This window comes from Meriones unguiculatus, chromosome X (assembly GCF_030254825.1).
Source record: "Meriones unguiculatus strain TT.TT164.6M chromosome X, Bangor_MerUng_6.1, whole genome shotgun sequence".
NCBI lineage: Eukaryota > Metazoa > Chordata > Mammalia > Rodentia > Muridae > Meriones > Meriones unguiculatus.
Genome location: NC_083369.1, coordinates 34,989,419 through 35,013,427, shown reverse-complemented (window position 1 = coordinate 35,013,427; position 24,009 = coordinate 34,989,419). Strand labels below are relative to the sequence as shown.

General features: G+C 37.0%; 1 protein-coding gene across 2 annotated transcripts; it reads left to right on the top strand.

The window, feature by feature from the left end:
- The first annotated feature begins 1,163 nt into the window (after positions 1-1,163).
- Positions 1,164-22,795, top strand: Nbdy (negative regulator of P-body association). Of its 2 annotated transcripts, XM_060375438.1 has the most exons (4): positions 1,164-1,536; positions 2,099-2,193; positions 3,288-3,427; positions 22,569-22,795. In XM_060375438.1, the coding sequence occupies exon 1, from the start codon at positions 1,296-1,298 to the stop codon at positions 1,500-1,502; it is 207 nt and encodes a 68-aa protein (XP_060231421.1). In that variant the 5' UTR covers positions 1,164-1,295; the 3' UTR covers positions 1,503-1,536; positions 2,099-2,193; positions 3,288-3,427; positions 22,569-22,795. The 2 variants fall into 2 exon arrangements, with proteins under 2 accessions (XP_060231421.1, XP_060231420.1); XM_060375437.1 differs by lacking the exon at positions 2,099-2,193 and having other exon boundaries at positions 1,167-1,536.
- The last annotated feature ends 1,214 nt before the right edge of the window (positions 22,796-24,009 follow it).

The window sequence follows — 24,009 nt, the reverse complement described above, 5'->3', positions numbered from 1 at the left end:
CTTTCTGTTTCTGGTTCCTTATTATATAACATAGAATATAACATACCACAACAGTAAGAGGAGTCATTGTTTTTCATAGCCCCAAGAAAGAAATAAAATCTTGCCAAATAAAAATGGAGTAGCAGCAGTTGTCTGTGAAGAATCTGAGCACAACAAACTTCATTTTGGTAATAGCCTCCATCTTGTAATTGACCTAGCTCTCACCCCCAGAACCTGAAAAACATGTTTGTACTTGAGGGAAACCATAACATTACAGAAGACACAGTGTGCCCACCTTGACACCAGTCAATGAGGAAACAGGTCCAAATGACTGTTGTCCTTATGATTCTTAAAACAATTATTTTCCTTGTGGTTGCCAAAATAGTTACTCCAACCTGCCTTTAGCCAATCACTGTAAAAAGCCTGCTTTTGCTAAATCTCACCCAATCATGTGCCACCGAGTCTGGAAGCCCCTTCCCTGTACTGAAAACCCTATGAAAATCAGCTTCTTTCTAGGCTAGGGGCTCCTGGCTTCGGGCTTCTGTCAGTTCATGCTGGGAGTCTGAAGTTAACCCCGAAATAAAAGCTCTTTGCTTTTGCAGACGATTTCTGACTCCTGATATGGTGGGTGGTCTTTTGGTGTCTCACGAACTTGGTACATCTGTTTTCAGAGAGATCTTGGATGTTGGAATGAGAAAAAAAATTGCAGTGAGTGTTCAAAGATGACAAAAATTCAAAACTATGAAGTAAACACAGTGTTCTTGGTTTGTATGACACATGATCAATTTTCTGTGCATCCATTTTCCACAGCTTGCAATTTAACAGTTAATATGTTTGTATACAGCTTTTTAGATGGTTGTACCCGCTTTCATGGCTCTGTGATGTGCTTACATGACTGTACTGTAAAACGCTTAATTCTTTGGTTACAGCACCCCGTTGACCATCCCACACACCCATTCATTAAGACATGCCCAGCTGGCAAGTTACACAGGCAAATTGTTATTTTCAAAATTAAATTGTATAAAACTCTCCATACAGCTAATTAACCTGCAAGAGAGACGTGCTATGAAAAAGCGTTTTATTAAATGTGCACTTCTTTTTTTCTGCAGTCCATTCTCGTAGAAAGGTTAAAATGGGCTGGGGAACGGAGCGCTGCGGAGGCGGAGAAGGGATATACGTCTCAGGATACAGGAAATACGGTAACAGCGAAACCAGGAGGAAGCCAGCCCCGTGCCTAGAGGGGATCCGCCATCTCACATCTCTCGGCCTTGCCAGGGCCCACCAGAGAAAACTGACGCTCTGGTCCTGTCATACCTATGGGGGACCAACCTTATGCCTCCGGGAGATCCACGCTCCCTCCAGGAAATACGCGGGAACCCAAGCCTCCAAAAAAGCGCTGTCTCCTGGCTCCGCGGTGGGATTATCCAGAAGGGACTCCCAGTGGAGGTAGTACCACTCTCCCCTCGGCGCCTCCTCCTGCATCTGCTGGACTGAAGTCTCACCCTCCTCCTCCGGAGAAGTAGTGAAATAGATTTTTTTTTCCCCAGCCTAAATCAGGTCAGATTCTTTCTTTCTCATCTGGGACATCCAGGCTCTCTGAAACTTAATTATGCTTTCCCCCAGTTTTTTCCCTGTTTCCTGTTCTTTCCACAAATTAAAAAAGAAAAAGAAACAACAACAAACAGGGGTTGAAAAGCCCTTTTACAAAGTATGCTTGAATGAAATGGGTGTTTGAGTGCACTGATTAATTAAGATATTTTCCATTAGATAATTGTAATTTTAAAAATAAGCTGCAGTATTTTGATTTTCGTGGAGGGGCCAAGGTGTAAGGAGATACTAAGAAAATGTTCACTGCCTGATAAGTTAAAACTTGGTGGGGATTTACTATACTCTTTATTTTTGTGTATATTGGAAATTTTTTTTCCATTAAAAAAATGCTTAGTTCAAGACCAAGAGAAAGGATGTACTCAAGGCCTAATGCCTGTGCCCAGAGGAGATTGACAGGTGAGCTCTGAGAACTAGTTTTTTTTTTTCTTTGTAAGATGGGATTTAATAAGCAAAAACAAAAGTTATAATATGATGGTCAAACCCACGTACCATAAAAATGTGCTTGTTCAAGGTATTCAGGAACCATGGAGGATGGACCAAGTCAATGCCTGTTAGAGATCAAGAGCCATCAAAGAGGAAAGGGGAACTTTGGGTGGGCCTTAAAGGGTGAGTGACAGCTGGGATGCAATGTTTTTTAAGCCTAATGTTTTCCAGAAGGAAAGCCAGAGGGCAGGGTTGTTCTGGGGCAGCATGTCTGGAATTCTAAATCTGTGAAAGAAGTGAGATTAGGGTTGTAGGCCTTGACTGTTTTGCTTAGCAGTTTATTCTTGAAGAATGAATAGCGTAGTATTTCCAAATAAGTAGTATTTGTGTTTTAAGACTAATTCTTCCCTTCAGGAAACCAATAGCCAGTTCAAATGAGCCTTTTAGAATGTTAAAAAAAAAAAAACAAGTTTGACTCAAGTCTCATAATCCCTTCTTCATCTCATACCGTGAGCCATTTGTGGAATCCTTACTGTGGTTAAGCCTTGCACAAGGGGATGTGGAGGATAGATGACCAAGGCACAGGGGCTATTACATAGCATAAGAGCAATAGATATTTGAGCAAGTCAGTGAATAACATTGGCAATGGGGAATGTCCTGGGTATCAGGTTTGTTGCTAAAGCATAAAAAAAAAAGGGAGTCCCATTTCACCTTACAAGCAGTTGATTGTCATTCCATAGGCCCTTCCTTCCCTCATTTTTACCTCTATTCAAAGGGAAAATGTGGTAATTTAGCAGGCTATAGGGAAAGAAATACTCACCTAGAAAACAAAGGAGGCTATTCAGGGCAATAAGTCTGTAGGAAAGACACAATTTTCCCCAGTGATTTAAATAATAGAAAATTGAACTGGCAAGTACTTGCTGAATTTTTTTTTTTGTGTGTGTGTGCCATATTTTTCTAAAGGGCTTTGCATTTTTGAGTTCAATCACAAATTCACTAAAGGATATTTATGTAGGCCTATGAATTGCCACAAGTTGGAAGACACTAACTGGCCAATGTTGAGATTTGCTTAAAAAAGAAAATGCTTACTTCCAGAATTGATGCTGTAAGATGTGTGCAGAACATAATCCTTAACACCGTGTACCCAATTATTTAATAGGAATATGCCATTGATTTGGGAGCTGAAAGGAACATAAGGAACTGAAAAGGTCAGGAGAAAATGAGACAGACTACATGTGACAGAAGAAATGACTTCACCTTGTTTTGCTATTTTTCAGTCTTTGAGGGATTGCAGTATGACTCCATTTTCTTGGTGCATTTGTAAAATAGTTCATTCATTGAAGACCATGAAGATTCTTTCCAATGCAACCCTGCTTTTGCTGGTGTACTGCACCACCTGGAAGTCGTGATGCTAAAGGTAATCTTTTGTTGTTGTTGTTGTAACTGAAAATGCAGGTAAAGGAGGAAGAAAGGAGTCTATAATGGCACGTTCAAAATAAACAGACAGAACGCAAAAAGCTAGCATTAATGCTAAAATTGAAATGTTTTCTAGAGTATATGAAATCATGCACCAAAAAAATAACCATGTAGATCTGCAAGGCAAATATACTCCAGGTTACTTTATAGTTTCAGTAGTTACTGGAAAGTGAATCTTTTAAAACCCCATTTTCTGTTTTATTTTTTAAAGATTTATTACGTATACAATGTTTTGTCTGCATGTACACCTGAACCCCAGAAGGCACCAGATCTCTATAGAGATTTCTATAGATGGTTGTGAGCCACCATGTGGTTGCTGGGAATTGAACTCAGGAACTCGGGAGGAGCAAGCAGTGTTCTTAACCTCTGAGCCATCTCTCCAGCCCCAGAACCCCATTTTCTAATTGTTGCTAGTAAACAGGAAAATAATTGGTACTTTTATATCAATTTTATAATATACATCCTTTCTGAAATATTTTTTCAAGTAATTTATAAATTATCTTGAGCTACTTTAAAATTATATCTTAATGGCACTGCCTTGTTTTCTAATATGTATTTTTTTAAGTTTATAGTTTGTCCAAGAAAATTAGTTAAGTTTGTTTTTTATTTTTTTATTATTATTTTATTATTTGGTTTTTCAAGACAGGATTTCTGTTTGTAGCCCTGGCTGTCCTCAAACTCACTCTGTAGACCAGGCTGTCCTCCACACAGAGAAAGAACCACCTGCTTCTGCCTCCTGAGTACTGGCATTAAAGGCACGGACCACCACAGTCTGGCAGAAAATTGGTTTGTGTTCCTGATTTGCAGAGAGGATTTATTGTGAATGGATATGGAGGTTTTTGTTTTTTTTCAACCAAATATTTTGTCTGTAATCTACTTGCATAAACATATTTTCCTCATTCATATGACATGACAATGTGATAAATTACAATAATTTTAATGAATTTCCTTATTTTAATTTTGACAAGGCTTTCACATTATTTGGAGGTGTGGCCAGGGCAGAGATTAGCCTCCTGTATTAGTCTTGAGGAATCATCCACTTTTTTGTTTGTTTGCTTATTTTTCGAGACAGGGTTTCTCTGTGTAGCCTTGGCTGTCCTGGACTCACTTTGTAGAGGAGGCTGACCTTGAACTCACAGAGATCCACCTTCCTCTGGCTCCTGGGGTTAAAGGCACCTCCAGCCCCTTTCACCATTTCACCCCACACACACCCCTCACCTCCCGGGCAGATCTACTCTTTGTCTTTTGTTAGATTGAGTATTTTGTTGTTGTTGTTTTGTTTTGAGAATAGAGCTATTACTGAGACCTGATCAGGGGATGGGCTGCCTGGCCTGTGAGCTCAAGTGATCAGTCTGTCGTCTCCTCTGACAAGACAGAGTGCTGACAAGCCTGGCCACCGTGCCCAGCTTTTATTTCGGTGCTAGAGACAGAATTTAGGGCTTTGTGTTTGCATAACAAGCAGTTTACTTATGGAGTTATCTCCCAGACCTGCTTTATCTTTTCATTATTTTATCTATCTTGCTTTTTCTTCTAGTCCTTTTGGTTGTTCATTTTCTAATTGAGTGGATTGGACTCTAGCTCATTAATAATTCTTTTCTAAAATAAAAAGTTAAAATTACAAAAAATTCTCTAAAGTTTGTAAGAATCTTGCAGGTTTGTATATATTATTTTGTTATTATACTTCAACAATTATCACTTTCTAATGTCGCTAATGATTTTTTTTTTAATTTGGGCATTTCATATGTATGGGTGCTTCATCTGCACTTATGTATGTACCATGTGTATGCCTGGTCCCTATGTATGTCAGAAGAGAGTGTCAGATCCCCTAGAAAACAGTTACAGATGGCTGTGAGTTGACATGTTGGTGCTGGAAACTGTACCCCATTCTCTGCAAGAGCAACAAGTACTCTAAACCACTGAACCATCTCTTCAGCCTCAGCTTACGACATCTTATTATTGTTTTTTAAATTTCAAGTTATTTATGCATTCTTTCAAACAATTATTATGAAACCATTAACCAAACTAATTAAATTTCAGGTTCACTAATTTAAAGTATTTTTAATCCTTCTTGCAGCAAAAAAAGAAATTTATATGTTTGCTGTACATCTCGATATAGTTTGGTAATATTAAAACTTTTTCTTGCCAGTTACGGTGCTGCATACATTTAATTCCAGTATCCAGAAGCAGGTGGATCTCTGAGTTTAAGACAGTCTAGTTTACATAGTGAGTCAGGCCAGCCTGGGCTATGTAGTGACACATTGTCTATAAACAAAACAAAAACTGAAAGCTTTTTCGTTTCATTAAATACAAAAATCACAGTTAGAATGTTTATTGATTATTTAAGTCCTTGGTTAAACTATGAGGACATTACAGAAAATTTTCCATGCCCTTTATCTACATTTATCAACTAATATTTTGCCACAGTTGTTCTTTCATTCTGCTGTCTAAAAGAAATTTGCAGCTGCATTTCTGCTTTATTTCTTAATGCTTCACCGTGTTTACTTGGAATAAATACTTTCACATATATTACCTGTTTTCTTTCCTTGGCTGGAATTGCAATCCAGGGATGATCTATTACACTTAGTTTTTGTGTTTGTCTCTTTCCATTCTTTGATCAGGAAATTTCTTCAGTTTCTGTAGTCTTCTTTGTCTTTGTTGACATTGACAGTTTTTCAAAACATAAGACAATTATTTTGTAGAGGGTTCCTCAATTTAGGTGTGTGAATCATATCCTTATTTTTATATTTTGATGATGTATGTTGGCAAGAAGACCACAGCAGAAGTCACTTTAATTTTATCTCTTGGCATCATATTCATAGCTTGCTCATGATGCATATATCTGTCAACATTGATTTCTTGGTCAAGTTTTTGGGGGTTTTGTTAGATTAAACTGTTGTTTTCTCTTTGCAGTCAATTATTTTGCTGTGATTACTTGGAGATTTTATAGTTTTTCTGTTTCTCATCAACTTGCCCTCTAGTGGTTCTTGCATCTGTTGATTATTCTTCACTAAATGTTTTTACTATGACTACAAAACTATGTTTCAAGCTCCATCATTTTTAGTGAATTCACTAGTTTATATCTACTTGAAGAGAAAGCTTTTTTCTTCATTTATCTATTTATTATATTTAGACACTTACATTTTTGTGTTATTTCATAAGTAGCCTGTTGCTATCATAATTATTTTATTCAATTTGACTTCTCTATCCTCTAGCAGGTTCACTATTCTTTGACAGATACTTCGATTTATTTTAACATTTCTTTTCTTCCTTACTTTCAGGCTCATCTTATATTTTCTACCCCATTGACCATTTCTCTATTTGACTGTACTACTGGGAGATCGTATTTACAAACTGAGGTGTGGATCTATGCATCTTTTTATCTTTTCTCATTTTACATTTAATTTCAGAGTACAAACATTGTTTCATATTTGTTGAATTTGCCTTATGTCTTAGAGAACATAATCATTATTGTTTCTTGTGTGTTTGTAAAGGGTTTGTATATTCCAACTGTTATACATAAGGATCTATAAATACCTGTTAAATGTATTACTTTGTTGTATAAATCTATATCCCTAGTAAAGTATAAGATACATCTTTTTTTATCATTTTTTGTGATCCTTTTCTTAAATCTTAAAATCTATTTTGTTTGCTATTGATACAGTTAGAGCAGGTTTTTGTTATTGAGATGGCATTTCTTTTTCAGTTCTTTTAGTCACCTTTTCATTGAGACATGGTCTCTCTATGTAGCCCTGGGTAGCCTGAAACTCACTATGTTGACCAGGCTGGCTTCGATCTCACAGAGATACATCTGCCTCTCCCTCCCAAGTGCTGAGAGTAAAAGTGTAAACTGCTATGCCTGGTCCCATTCTGTATTTTAGATTACATTGATTTGTTTATTTTTTTGTGTGTGTATGTGTTTGGTAGGGGTATGCGCATATGTGTGTGAGGGCATGTGTGCCATGGCTCATTTGTGGTGATTAGTGGACAACATTAAGAAACATGTTTTCTTCTTTCACTTTATAGGTCCACATAATCAAATTCACATCTTTGTCAGGTTTGGTGGTAAGAGCCATTACCTGCTGAGCCATCTTGCTCAAAAAATACCTACACCGTATTTTGTTTATTGTATTTTTCAGAAACATTCTGCCATAAATGTGAATGCAGTGATTTGTCTTTTAATTTATCAAAAAAATTATATATAGCTGTAAGGACAAACTTTTTTATATGTTTAAAATTTTTTATTTAGTTTCTTACAATTTGCCATATAAAGTCTTTCTTTATTTCTAAATATACACTATAGACATATACATAACTTATATACATACATTCATATATTCATACATTCATATATACATATATACATTTGCCAAACCATTTAGGAGTAACCTTTAGACATTACCATATTTTAGCTTTAAATACTTCTTTAGATTCTGAAGAACAAGGGCATTGGCATTATTGCTCTTAAAGGAATGTAACATTTCTACAGTATTGCTATGTAAGATATTTTCCATATCATGTTTTTCTAAAAATGCTCTGTGTAGCCTTCTTTTGTTTACATTATCATGCATTGTATTTACTTATCATAAATCTTTAGTCTTCTAAATTCTAGAATAACATTTTCCTGTTTTCAATTCTTCATGATATGGGCATTCTTGTATCCAGGTAGTTGTCCGTATATACCCACAGTCTGGGCTTGTCTGATTGTTTAATTTACCATGAATAACTTAAGCATTTTTAGAAAGAAGACTACATGGTTGATGTTCTGTTTTTACTATCACATTGCATGAGGGGTTGCCAAATGGTAGTTTATCACAAGGATCTTGATGCTTTTGGTAATCTCATGTGTAGCTAGGCAGGCACTTTTATCTTATTCTTTCATATGTAGTTTAACATTTGGGATACACATAGAAATATAATTTATATTTAATACGGTATCGTTCCTCTTGGTTGTTTCTTTGCAGACACAGTCAATGTTCTCATATTCTGCCTTCATGTTTTCCTGCTTTATTTAGACTGGTTGCATTAGAGTTTTTTTGTTTTTGCTTCTTTTTTTTAGAGCAGAGTTATGCACAGTCTCTTTAACACACTTTTTATTTTGTGTAAATATTTATTTTTTTATTTTATTTTGTGTGTATGAGTATTTGAGCTACATATGTGTCTATATACCAATTTGTGTACATGGTACCTGCAGAGGCCAGAGGAGGACATCAGATTCCCTAGGATTGGAGTTACAGACAGTTGTGAGTTGTCATATGAGTGCTGAGAATTGAATCTGGGTCCTTTAGAAGAACAGCAAATGTTCTTAATAGCTGAGCCATCTCATCAGCCCATTTATTTTCACTTCGTTATGCAACTTTAGACTAACTATCTTTACAATGATCAGGTCTTCCTAGCAATCATACTTCCTGATCTTTTATCATAACATATAGAAACTTTGGGGGTCCTTTTTTGTTTTTGTTTTTGTTTTTGTTTTTTTGAGACAGTCTCACTGACATAGCCTTGACTGGATTGGAACTCCCTATGTACACAAGGCTGGTCTGAAACTCAGAGATCCTCCTGCTTCTGCCTCCTGAGTGCTGGGAGCAAAGGTGTGCACCACCATGCCCTGCCCCATCCCTTTTTTGCCATATATTATATTTTCTTGCATTCTTTAGTATATTATGAATTTAGAGTCTGAAACTACAACTTTATTATGTTATACTGCTATAGATCAGAAGCCTGGTGTAAGTCTCATCTGATTAATTAAAGTGCTGGCAAGCTGCATTCTTTTCCAGAGGCTCTGGAAGAGGAGTTGTTTTCTGTTCCTTAAGTTGTTGGCAGAATTGAGTTTCTTATGAAGGTAAGAGTGAGATACCTCCTTTTGTGGTGGATATCTGGTGATGGGCTTTCCCAGCATTTAGAATCCCTTCATTTGTGATCCTTTTTCACTGTCTTCAAAGCCAAATACAAGTTGAGTCCTTCTCACACATAAAATTTCCCCATTTTCTGTTCTCATCCAACTTTTCTCTGGCTCAAATAGGGAAAGGACTTCTGTATTTAAGTATGCATTCAGTCAGAGCATGCCAGCCAATAAATCCTGAAGCAATATTCTCTTGAAATGCATAACCAGATTACATCAGCAGAGTTCTTTTACCTTGTAAGTTGATACAGTTGCCAGGTCTGGGAATTATGATGGGAACTCCTTTATGCAGCTATGATTCTGCTTTCCTCACATTCCATTATAGCAGCTCACTATAATCTAATACGTAGTGTTTGATCATGCATTCTTTCATTCAACCAACATAGTTTTAAAAACATATATTGAAGTGAACATGTATTACAGATATTGTATCAGGTGCCGATACTGCAAAAAACAAAAAAAAGATGTCTAATTTACCCACTAAAGCCATAAACTGGTTTGGTAAGTTCCTTAGGGATTGGCAAACAATGCTGTAATAGAATGCAAGAGGCTATTCTGCCTAGATTAGAAGTACCAAGATGGATGATTTTGTGTGGATCAATGACTGTGCTGGTTCTTTAAAAGTAGCCTTAAGTATTAAGTGTGGGAAAGGGTGAAAGAATATATTAATTTTTTGTTTCTGCAATGAAATACCATGACCAAAAACAACTTAAAGAAGAAAAGGTTTATTTTGGTTTAAGGTTGCACAGGGGTAGAACCCATAATGGTGAGGAATGCATGGCAGCTGGCAGCAGTAGCAGGAGGCTGCCTGATCACATTTTATCCAGACACACAGGAAGCAGAGAGAGATAGCAGGAAGTGGGCAAGGCTATTACCCTTCACTGCTCACCCCTACTTACTTGCTTCCCCCAGAAAGGCCCTACCTCCAAAAAGGTTCCATTAGTATTTCATGAAACTCAGGAGGCAGGCCTTGAACTCTCAAGCACTAATCCTGCTCCAGTCTCCTAAGTTGATAGAATTGTAGGCAAGTAGCACCAGGCCCATAACATTTCCTAACAGCACCAATCTACTGGGGACCAAGTACTTAAATATAGGGCTTATTTCTCATTTAAACCATCACAAGGTAAAATGGAGAATATTTTAAGTAGTGAGACAGTAGTGACCAAAAGTACAGAGCTCAAGACAGCTGTTCTTTTAGAGGGTACAGATAATAGTAGCTAGATCTGCAAGTCATGTAACTTCCTGGGATGTAGGGATGAACCTGCTGAGTAACATGGAACATGAATATGAAGACTTTATGTTCTTTATTAAGTAGTTTCCCGATAAATCAATAAGAAATACAAAGTCATTAAAAGCTTTTAAGGAAAGGCAAGTTTGGCCCACTCTTTTAATCTTAGCGCTTGGGAGGTAGAGGCTGGTGGATCTCTGTGAGTTCAAGACCAAATTGTTCTACATATCGAAGTCCAGGCTAGCCAGAGCTACATAGGGAGATGTCAGACCCTGCCTCAAAAAGAACAAAAATCTTTTAAGGAGAGTGCTGTGTTCACATGTATATCTGTATACATCATACCAGTCTTCATGCAGAAGATAGAATAAGAAGAGACTGGATTGAAAAAAAATGGTTAATAATGTGAATAATTTTTCAAGTAATAAAACTCTGAGCTCAACCACTGAGAGTTGGGATAAAACACAAAGAAATGGGTTTTAGAAATATTTTTGAAATATTGATAAGATGGTATATTAATTGGGATTTAACCTGTGAAACATAATCAGTAGTAGATACATAATAATAAATTTACATAATAATAAATTTTATACAATTGTGGTGTATTGATTGTGTGTTGATTAAACAAGTCTGAAATCTGTTTAGTGGGCTCAGAGGAAGGGCAGGTTGGAATTCTCAGTCACAGGCTAACACTGATAAGCACATTTTCAGGAAAGCTTTTCTATTACCTATACTGAAATCTCAGTATTACCTATTCTTCAAGCCTATCAAAAGACTAAGTCAGATCTATGTAGATTATCTCTTATCTCCTTATTTAAAGCCAGCTGATTATAGATGTCAATCACAAGTACAAAAAAAAATACCTTCAAAGCTGGGGTCATTGTTTGAGTAACTGTGGATTTTAACTTAGCCAAAATTAACTTGACAAATAATTCATGACAGATAAGACTAATACATAAAGGAAGCCAATTCTCAAGTATATGGATTTAGTATTAAGTGAAATCACTTGGGAAGTTAAGTGATTTCTAAATCTAAGATATAAGATGTAGTACATGGAATAATTTTCACTATTTTTAAAGATTTATTTACTTATTATTTATACAGTATTCTGCATGCACATATGCCAGAAAGCCAGAAGAGAGCACCAGATCTCATTATAGATGATTATGAACCACCATGTGGTTGCTGGGAATTAAACTCAGGATCTTTGGAAAAACAGTCAATGCTCTTAACTGCTAAGCCATCTCTCGAGCCCCTAATTTTCACTATTTTAATTAAGCTGTCTAAGTGGAGATTCCTGGCAAGCCTGGTAAAGATCTGAGATGGCAAGAGAAGGTTTGATAACTAGGTTACAAGCCAATATCAAGAATGATAGGTAAAGCCAAGGGAGTAAATAAAACACAAATTCTTATAGAAAACTGTATGAGTAAAACTCTTGGATTACCAACATTTCAAGAGTACCTAGAGAAGGATGAACAAAGGGAAAGAGGAGGAGAGGTTCTGGTCGAGTTTGATGTCCTGATTTTAAAGAAAAGTCAGAAAGCAACAGTGTCCTATATGGCAAAGGTTTAATATTGAAAAAATTTTCAATGTTGCCTTTTTACTTTTCACACAACCTTGAAAATGATATCTGTAATATACATATAACCATATTGTTTCTCTACTTAAAATCCTTTAATGATTTCTTTATTTCTACAATAAAATCTAAAATGGCTTGCAGAATTACATATAACATGTCTCTTAAGCCTTATGTATGACTATTAAGCTCTCCAACTTATTCCAGCTGTATATAAGCCTTTTGTTGTATTTCTTATCCTACTATGGTTCTTTTGACTTTACTTGATTATCTGTTATGTCTTCAGAAGATGTGTAATCCCCTGACCTATTCTTCAAGAAGCCATTATTTGTTACATCTTTGTTGTTATTTTACTTCTGATCCCAGTATTTGTATTTCTGTCAGAAGTCAAAATGATAGACATACTCTGAAATCTCAGTATTGCCAATTCCACCCGGTTGCTTTTGAAAAACTGGTCATATAAACAACAGAACTTTGCTGGTTTTGCTCCTCTCACCCTTTTATTGAAAACAGATTCTTATACAATGTATTTTGATTACATTCTTCCTTCCCTCTCCTTCCAGTTTCTACCTACCTCCCCTCTCCCCCAGATCTACTCCCTTTCTGTCTCTCATTAGAAAAGAACATGTTTCAATGAGATAAGAACAACAAAAACAAAATACAATAAGATAAAACAAACTTTCACTTCATAGTTGGACAAGATAAACCATCAGAAGGAAAAGAGTCTACGAGAAGGTACAAGAGTCAAAGACCCATTTGTTCCACACTCAGGAGTCTCATAAAAACACTAAACGGGAAGTCATATTATAAATGCAGAGGACTTGATGCAGAACCATGCACATGCATGCCCAGTGCTTGCTGCCACAGTCTCTGAGTTTATATGAACTTTAGAGGAACTTTTCTCCTGTTATCCTCTATCCCCTCTGGCTCTTACACTGTTTAAAACAGTCTCAAATGTTGATGTTTGCATGTGCTGTTTTTGATTTTTTGAGACAGGGTTTCAATGTGTAGCCTTGGCTGTCCTGGAACTTACACTGCAGACCAGGCTGGCCTCAAACTCATAGAGTCCACCTACCTGTCTCTGCCTCCTGAATGCTGGGATTAAAGGTATGCGCCACCACAGAACAGCTGTTTCTTACATTCTTAACACCTCTTTCAACAGGTTTCTTCATTTCTGAGGGAGAGATTTTATAAAGGTGTCCAATTTAGGGCTGAGTATTCCAAGGTTTCTCACTCTCGGCATAATGTCTGTCTGTGGGTCTCTGTATTTGTTCCCATCTGCTGCAGGAGGAAGCTTCTCCGATCATGACTGAGCAGGCTACTGATTGATCTATGTAGATTATCATTAGATAATCTAGTATTAAGTGAAATCACTTGGGAAGTTAAGTGATTTCTAAATCTAAGATATAAGATGTAGTACTTGGAATAATTTTCACTATTTTTAAAGATTTATTTAATTATTATTTATACAGTATTCTGCATTATCATTAGATAATCTAGTAGATGATTGATCTAGTAGATTATTGTTAGAAGTTATGTTATTACTACACTTTTTTTTTTAAAGACCAGTAAAAGGAGTCCCAAGGAAATTCCTAAAGATCCCAGGCTGTTTCCAAGATGATAAGTTGCTCTCCACAAATCAACAGCAAGGTCTTATCACTGAAGAAAACACACTACTCATTAAACATGGTGAGGTCTAGTTGTTGCCTGCATAGAACTCTATGTGCTAGTGTCTTTTGTATGGGAAGGTACTCTGCAGGCTACCAAAGGAGCAATGTAAACACTGGCTGAACCACAGATCAAAGGATCTACAATCTGTTCTGGCTTTAAGATATGCTTGTACAATCGTGGCACAAAGCCTGTGAGAGTAACCCAATACCTGATTTGACTGAAGACTCATTTATGAGATGGAACCCATTCCCAACACTGCTTGGGTGACTAAGAACCTAAGACTAGATAGTACAGTGACCTAGGGTAAAACCAAATACTACTTGTTTTGTTTGTTTAGTTACACTGAAGTTCAAAGTTGGGTCTAAGGACACAGCAGTCTTTATGCCATTAAAGTGTGCTGATGACATAATGAGCAAAATTCAATCTCGTCTTTTGCCATTTTTAATTCTTTCAGGCCTACAGCTGGATCAATGCCCTTGTACTTACTAAAGGGGAAACACATCAACAAGAGGCCATTTGATATTATGACACTTATTTGTATTGTGTTTTCACTACTAATATGAGTTAACACCCATTAAAAAGGACTGGATTCAGGAAACACCCAGTGAGTATGAATTTACTAGCCCCCCACAAGCTTCTTAGTCCCATTCTTTCCCTTCTGGCCTGTACTTAGCATCCTCTGGTTATCCTAGGAATTGGGACTCTTAACTAGTCAGAGGACAGAGCAGGGCAGAAGAAATGCTCTAAGGAGAGGTTATGGGCCTTTGAGGTACCTGGTGACTTTCTCTGGTGATGATCAGTTCATCCTACTCAGAGTCAGACAAGAGGGAGCTGCCTGGTGCTCATTCACACAGGAGACACTCCCTTCTTTTACCCTCTGGGTGCCTTTTCTGGCTGTTTGGCTGGCTCAGTCCAAGATGGTGTGGCCTCCAGTGGAATTTACAGGCCTAGTGGAAAGAAATCCTGAAGCAAAATTATGATCAAGCCAGTACCGTGACTACGACTTGTGTTTTCCTATGGGGTCACAGTGAGCTCTTTATCTCAGAATTTGTGTGTGTGTGTGTGTGTGTGTGTGTGTGTGTTACTTAATTTTTTTTTCTTGTAAGAGCAAGAGCCAAGGGAAATGGAGAGGGCTAGAGGGAGTCTGCTGCCTGAACAGGATTCCTTATAAAGCCTCCAGCCTTCTAGTCCTTAGTTTCTTAGTTCCTTGCTCAGGACTTTTTTGGCTTATTCTTGAGATTGAAAGGTTCTAGAGCCACAGTAGTAGATGGACAGGGTAAGAGTTTTAGCTGTGATCTATGATCTATCTCTATCCAGAGGAAAGTGTAAGTGGAGACAACCAATCTAGCACAAGAGCTGCTGTAAACCCACCAATAGAAAGCAAAGAGTAAGCACCAGAATGCATCTCCCTGGCCTGCACAGTTACCTGTGCTTATCACAAAATGGGAAGGCTCCTTGTTTCCACTGCTTGGGAGCACTTCGAGAAAGAGCAGGCAGACCTGGTGGTAGGCTTCCATTGGCAGAGGCCTGGAAGTGCCAAGCACAAATGCCTTACCACTATGAGCTCTCCTGTGTTCCTGTGAGGAAAGGAGACACCTGGACCAACATGGCTGTAGTTCTCAGGAATGGGTCCACTGCAGATCTTCCTAAAGGATACCAGTGTCATGGCCTCAATGCCTAAGTCATTGGACAATAGCCTAACCCTGTTGCTTGGCTTCCATGCTGCTGCCTGTGTTGCCTGAGGGGTTTTCAGTGCCTACAGGCTCTGTGGACCACAGTGGTATGCAGGATTCTTATGGGTAGTGCCGCTGACTCAGGAGATCTCAGGCTTAGTTGGAATCTGCTCTAGCTGTCTTTCACTCTAGTGCCTAATGTCTGGCCTTTGGCAGAAGGCAAATATCATTGCTGTCTGTGCCATCCGTATCCACTGGATGAGAAATGACAGTTACTTTTTTTCATGCACACCAAGGACATGCACTTTTGTTATGTTCAGTTATCTGGGTCTTCCTATGTTTTAGCCTCTGGAATGGGTGGAGGCTGAAGTGAGAACTATAGGGTAGTGCCTTTGGTGGTGATGGTTGTCTCTATAACACTAAGTGTTGGTGGCTTCTTCAGTATGCCCAACATTTTCTCTTCACTTGTACCTCCTTGGAAATGTAGGCCAGGAGTGCACTGAACTTCGTGGCAAATTTGAAAGTTCTCCTTCTATCCTCCCAGCACATAACAGCACCGGTTTGTGGACTGTTTGAATTGAGAAATAAGGGTGCCGTGCATTCTTTACTAGAACAGAATAGCAGTTAAATCTGATGAGATTAAAACTAAACACATAAACAGGAGCCATTCTTATCTGTCATTCATTAACTACGGAGGAACTTTTCCTAATCTGTACTAGTTCCAAGGCCATCACTTTAGCTGTGGGAGATAAGAGTTGGACAGAAGTACAGGGATCTGGACAAACAAATAGTGGAATTCCTGCTTTCAGTGTCACATATTCTTTTTTAAAAATAATTGTGATCTCTGCATCCTTTTTATGGTTTTATCCTGCTTTTGTGTAAAGCATACTCTAGTGTACCTCTTACTCTTTATTTCATCCCATATATTTTGTGCACATTGATACTTTTTCTACTTGAAGAATACTTTTTCTGATTTGTCCATGTTGCCTGTGTAGGTTGACATTTACTTAGTAAGAATGAGAGTTTCTCACTAGTACATCAACCACAACGTGATTTTTTTCCCTCTTTTTTAAAAATTTTAGTTTATTTACTTTACATCCCCAAAGTACACTCTCCCTCCTCTCTTCCCAGTACCCTCCTTCACTTCTTTCCCCCTTCCCCTCTCTCTTTCCTCTCATAAATGGGAAGCTCCCCCATCAACCCTCCCTAACACATCAAGCCACACCTGGACTGAACATATCCCTATCCCCTGAGGCCAGGCAAGGCAGTGCTGTCAAGGGAAAGTGATCCAAAAGCAGGCAATAGAGTCCCTGTTAGAAACAGCCCCTCCCCCTTCACTTGCCAGGCAACCCACATGAAGACCAAGCCACCCATCGACTACATGTGTGCAAGGGGCCTAGGCCCAGACCATGCATGCTCCTTAGTTGATGTCTCCTCTCTGAAAGCTCCCATGGGTCTGGGTTAATTGTCTCTACAATGTGTTTCTTAATAGTCTTTTATTCCCTTTGCTTGTTTTCTGTGTTGTTTCTTTGGGCATTATTGGCTTTGCAACTTTTGAAAAACAAAATAAAATATTAAAATATTAGTGCATAAAATAGTGCATCATAGATTAAGCATGTAGTTTATTGATAAAAACCATGCCTGGCTTGTCTGAATCCCTGGGTTTGCTTCATAGTGCCACAAAGTCTCCTAAAACATAAACATAAGACCCCACTGTATCATATTTTAAAATATTGTATTTGGAAAGAAAATTTAAATCTATTTAGTAGATTAGTGTAACTTTTACTCCTATGGGATTTTAAGTATAATTTGTTTCAGATAGCATCTTGCTCTGGAGCCCAGGCTTGCCTGGAACTCACTATGGTATTCAGGTTGATTTTAGACTCCGTGATCCTCCTATATTTAACTCCCAAGTGCTAGGATTCCAGTTATGTGCCACCACACCCTGCTTAAAGTGCATTTTTGAACATTAAATACTACATTTTAAAAAAGTTAAAGGTAAATTTAAAAATTGTTTATATAACCTCATAATTGTGCTGACACATAGCAATCAATATATTATGTTTATTTTATATTTCATGAATTGAAAGTATGAATTACTAGCTCTATCTGAGATCTGTCTAAAACATGTAGAGAATGGATTATTATACCTATTTTAAGAGACCACAGTTGGCCCTACATTAACGGTTCTGTGTTTGTGGATTCAACTAGCCCCAAGCCTAGATCCACAGGGTTCCTTTTTCGCTGTGATTGTAGTGAATCTGTGATTGGTTTTCTTGGAGATTTTTCTCAATTTATATGATGTTTTAAACAATATAACCACTATTTACATATCATGCATATCATTTTAGGCATTAAAAGTAATCTATGATATTTATATATGTGAGAATATAAGCATGGATGTCATTTATATGGAAATACGATGTCATTTTATATAAGGGAGTGGAGCATCAACAGAGTTTGGGATCCATTTTCTGGCAAATACTTTGGGAATCTTGAAATTTGGTTTGCTTTGAAATCTAACAGGCTGAGAATATATTTGGATATTTATGAAAACAATTGGAAAGATATTCAGTATCCTTTACTTACAGAATTATTGGTTATACTGTAAAAATCTTTTGGTACACTATTGTACACATATTCAAAAGATCATATTGAATCTATAATGCTTACTAAATATGAGATACTAATGAAAACATTGTATAATATGTAAACTCATTTTTAATAGCAAATGAAGAACTATATATATATATATATATATATATATATATATATTTCTCAATATGTGTTTATGATGGCAATAGAAATGTGTTGCACTATTCCTAATTGTCTGAGAATGCAACAGATTGATTTCCAAAGTGGTTGTACAAGTTTACATTCCCACCAGCAATGGAGGAGGGTTCCCCTTTCTCCACATCCTCTCCAGCATGTGTTGTCACTTGAGTTTTTCATCTTAGCTATTCTGATGGGTGTAAAGTGAAATCTCAGGGTCATTTTGATTTGCATTTCCCAGATGACAAAGGATGCTGAGCATTTCCTTAAGTGGTTCTCTGCCATTCCATATCCTCTATTGAGAATTCTCTGTTTAACCCTGTACCCCATTTTTTTAATTGGATTACTTGGTTTGTTTGTGTTTAACTTCTTGAGTTCTTTATATAGTCTGTATATTAGCCTTCTGTCAGATACAGGGTTGGTGAAGATCCTTTCCAAAGCTGTAGGCTGTTGTTTTGTTCTGATAACAGTGTCTTTTGTTTACAGAAGCTTTTAAGTTTCATGAGGTCTCATTTATTGATTGTTGCTCTTAGAGCCTGTGTTATTGGTGTTCTGTTCAAGAAATTGTCTGCTGTGCCAATGAGTTCTAGGGTATTCCCCATTTTTTCTTCTACGAGGTTTAGTGTGTCTGGTTTTATGTTGAGGTCTTTGATCCACTTGGACTTTAGTTTTATACAGGGTGATAACTATGGATCTATTTGCATTTTCTACATATAGATATCCAGTTAGACAAGCACCATTTGTTGAAGATGCTATCTTTTTTTTTTTCCATTGTATGGTTTTGGCTTCATTGTTATAAAATCAGGTGTCCATAGTGTGTGGGTTAATTTCTGGGTCTTCTATTTGATTCCATCGATCCACCAGCCTGTTTCTATGCTAGTACCTTGCAGTTTATATTACTGTTGCTCTGTATCCTCAAGATCCAGCTATACCACTCCTAAGCATATATCCAAAAGATGCTCAAGTATACAAGATGGATATTTGCTCAACCATGTTCATAGCAGCTTTATTCGTAATAGCCAGAATCTGGAAACAACCCAGATGTCCCTCAACTGAGGAATGAATACAAAAATTGTGGTACAGTTACACAATGGACTACTACTCAGCAATCAAAAACAAAGAAATAATGAAATTTGCAGGCAAATGGTGGGAACTAGAAAAGATCATTCTGAGTGAGGTATCCCAGAAGCAGAAAGACATGCATGATATATACTCACTTCTAAGAGGATATTAGACATGTAATATAGAAGAATCATACTAAACTCTATACACCTAAAGAAGCTAAGCAAGAAGAAGAATCCTTGGTAAGATGATCAATCATCATTCAAAAAGGCAAATGGGATAGACATCAGTAGAGGGTAAAAACAAGGAACAAGATAGGACTTACCCACAGAGGGCCTCTGAAAGACTCCACACAGCAGGCAATTAAAACAGACGCTGAGACTCTTAACCAAACTTTGGGCAGAGTACAGGGAGTCTTATGAAAGAACAGGGAAGTAGAAACACCTGGAGGGGGCTGGAGCTCCACAAAGAGAGCAATAGAATAAAAAAAATCTGGGCCCAGGGTCTTTTCTGAGACTGATACTCCAACCAAGGACCATTTGTGGAGATAACCTAGAACCCCGGCACAGATGTAGCTCATGGCAGCTCAGTCCCCAAGTGGGTTCCCTAGTAATGGGAACAGGGGCTGTCTCTGACATGAGCTCAGTGGCTGGCTCTTTGGTCATCTCCCTCCTGGGGGAGGGGAAGCCTTATCAGGCCACAGAGGAAGATGTCTCCAGGCTTGATGAGACCTGATTGGCTAGAGTCAGATGGAAGGGGAGGAGGACCTCCCCTATCAGTGGACTTGGGAAGGGGCATGGGAAGAGAAGAGGGAGGGAGGGAGGGTGGCATTGGGAGTGTATGAGAGAGGAGGCTACAGCTCAGATACAAAGTGAATAAATTGTAATAAATTTTAAAAAATTAAAAAATGTGGAACAGGTACTCTAGACTACATCTGTCAACCTGCAGAGATTGTGAATGGGGCTTATTGGAAAAAATTACTAAACTTTTTCTTTCTTTTGTGTTTTTAAGACATACAGTCTCATTTAGCCCAGGCTTGCTTTGAGCTCCTAATAATCCTGTCTCTAGTTCACAAATAATGAGATTATAGGCCTGGATGCACTACCACACCCAGTTTCTAATATTGCCTTTATATATTTTATATTTTGCCCTGATTACTATAGCTTTCTTAAAATAGTTTTTATAAAACTTTCAGACTTGTATTAAAGAAATCATAAACAAACATGGAGACAGTTAATTTACACTCTGGTTATATTAATTCACATACAATCATGTATAATGGATATACCATTAATTATTTCTACTAAATATCAAACACTCTTGCCTTTTAGTACAAAAACATGATTTTAAAAAGTGGTCAAAAAAAAGGCAGATCATCAAAGACAGAATGTGTGTGGTCAGCCACGATGAATGACTTTGTGACTTCTTTAGAGTTAAGAGATAAAAACTGAACATACAAACAGGAGCCACCAAATTCTGTCATAAATCAACTACTGTAGATCATTTCCTAATCTGTACTAACTTTATCATACTCCATGCCATTCAATGGAATGGTTAAACAAATTAACATTGTCATATAAAGTAATATTTATGAGACTAATGAAAGATTGTTCAATATTAGTTTATTTTTATGAATAATGCTCATTAAGTGAGGTGGGCATGGTAGTATACAGCCATGATCCCAGAATTTGGTAAGCAGAGATGGAAAGGTAAACCTCAATTTTACAAAATCACAATTAGTTCATTCCATTTGTAGTAGTCAAGAGTCTTGAGAAATGGCTTAGTGGGTAACGTGCTTGCTGCATGAGTGTGACGCATGCCCTGAGTTTGGATCCCCATAAACCAGGTAAAATTAGGTGTGGAACCACACAGCTATAATCCCAGTACTCCTACAGCAAGATGGGAGGTGAAATGGGAGAATCCTTGGAAGTTTTTGGGCTAGCTAGCCTGGCAACTGCAGCTGTAAACAACAAAGAGACCCTGTGTCAGACAAGGTGGAAGATGAGAACCAGCATTCACAGAGATTATCTTCTGATGCCCACATGTACATTGTGGGCATGTACCCTCACACATGTGCACACACACACACACCGTATATACACATGAAAAGATTAATTCTCCATAATGCTCAGTTTTACAAATGATAGTGCTAAATATAAAATATGTGAATTATATACAATGAAAATATAAATATTTGAAGTATTGTAAAAGTATCAACATTTTTACATGTATGTATTTGGACCTGTGTGTCTTTGTAGAGTTTATGAAAGTGCTCCTACATACGAATAAGTTGACTAAATTGTTTTTCATAAGTAAAAGTTGCAATTACACTCAATGCCATTTCATAGAATAATTTAAAAGATAATACTGTCATGTAATAGAGCATTATGAGACAACTGAAATAGTGAGGAGAGCCTGTTTTTATAAAGAAATATCATTAAAGGAAACTGGGCATTGTGGTACACATCATAATTCCTGCACTTGGGAGACAGAGGCAGGAAGGAAATTATGAGTTTGAGACTAGCCTGAGTTGTACAGTGATAATGAGACATCATCACAGAAAGAAAGAAAAATGTCTAGAACTGAAGTGAGTAAAAAAAAAATGGTAAAGAAGTATGTGAATGGATGATCTAATCTCTACTTTAAATCTCAAATATAAGATATTTTATTGTGACCACTATATATGTATGTATGTATGTATGTATATATATATATATATATATATATATATATATATATATATTTAAAGACTTAGACAATGGTAAAGAAGTGATTGATTCTGATGTTTTTCTCTAGAGAAAGGTAAAAACTGAAGAATGGTAAAGAATGGCGGCAAGAGAATTTTTGTCTACGTTGTTTAAATATGAATTTTCTAAACAATGTAAGAGTTAGCGATGGCAGTGAACTGGGCCTAGGTGATCCATGATTGATACACAGAATAGCAAGAGCCACTGAAATATGCATTACAGCCATTTTCTGGGAGAAAATTGTGCTGAGGGAAGCAGAAACATCTAGTTGATACAAAAGCCTTTTTTGCATTCAAATGTATTAAGTACAAAGCATTCACAAATTATCAGTATCATATGATCTGTTTCTCCCATAATCTATTTAGAAGGGAATTTGAAGTCTTCTGAACATGTGTATTTGACCTGTATAATTGCATTTCTCATTGTAAATGAATATCCTTCTTTTTATATCTTTCAGTATTATGATGTAATGACAGATTTCACCTCCAGAATTTGGATGAATCTAGGACATGGGCAAGATCAGGTTGTATACTTCTAGGACTGAAGGCCATGGTGTGTATGTATATCATGGTAAACTCACCAAAGCAAGTAATGCCCTTGAGATTGTCCTGCAGAAGCCAATCATTGCTTTTTTTTGTTGATACCCAGTCTTTGTTGTATTACATTAAAATTGCATAAATCTGTTTATGTCCAAATAAGTTTTGTCTTATTGCTGTGTTAGAGCTATATGTCATTATGCACTAAATTTTGAGTTTGAAGTACATATTTCATAAAAAATCTAAATATAAAATATTACTAAAATTAGTCCCCAAATCTGACCTTCTTCCTACAGACAGCCATCTAATTATCACTGTAGTGTGACTATGCCAAGAAGTGAATGGGTGAAATACTTGGATTGCCATTAAGCAACCCCTTATCACCAATTTGTTTATGTCATGTATAGCATATCATATTAATCCTCATTCTGTATTCTACATCTTAACTATTTTCTTGGTCAAGATGTTTTATGTGCTTGTTTTTATACTTTGCTACTTCTAGAATGATCAGAATTAAACACAATCAGTATTTTAATTATAAACATTTATAAGTATTAGGTGGCAGAATCCATACATAATATGGGCAAACTTTACATTAAGCGAATTCTTACACTTGTTCATTAATTATTCATGAATTTGGGATTTAAGGGCTAGGTATGTGGCTGACTGGTAAAGCACTTGCCTAACAAGTGGAAGTTCCTGACTTAATCTTCCAAACTGCCAGAGCCTAAAGCAGAAATAGTGTTTGGGAAACAGGATTAGAGATTCAAAGGAATGTTGTGTATGCACTGTAACAACTGTCAGCCAGAGGCATGAGAAGGAGAATCCTGAGCTGGGCATATACCTGTAATCTCAGCACTCTGGGAGACAGAGGCTGGTGGATCTCTGTGAGTTCAAGGCCAGCCTGATCTACAAAGTAAGTTCAGGACAGCTAGGGCTACACAGAGAAAGTCTGTCTTGAAAAAAAAAAAGAAAGAAAGAAAGAAAGAAAGAAAGAAAGAAAGAAAGAAAGAAAGAAAGAAAGAAAGAAAGAAAGAAAGAAAAGGAGAATCTTATCTTCTGAACTCTAATAAAGTGAAAGTACATTGTTCTGGGTACATAGTGTATCTGAAAGCAACATATAAACACACTTATTGGTTCGTATATAAAATGGTCATATAATGTGTTCAAATAAGCAGTTAAAGCTGACAAATATTTTTGAAAAAGTGTGAAATGTGAGTATTTGATTCAGAACACTGAAATTAGTCTCTGGCCCCAAAAAGAAGGAATCTGAAAAACAAAACCACAATTATTCAGTAATAATTTTTATTCCAGAGTTACACTATGCATAATTAATACATTCTGAGCAAGTACATTAAAGAC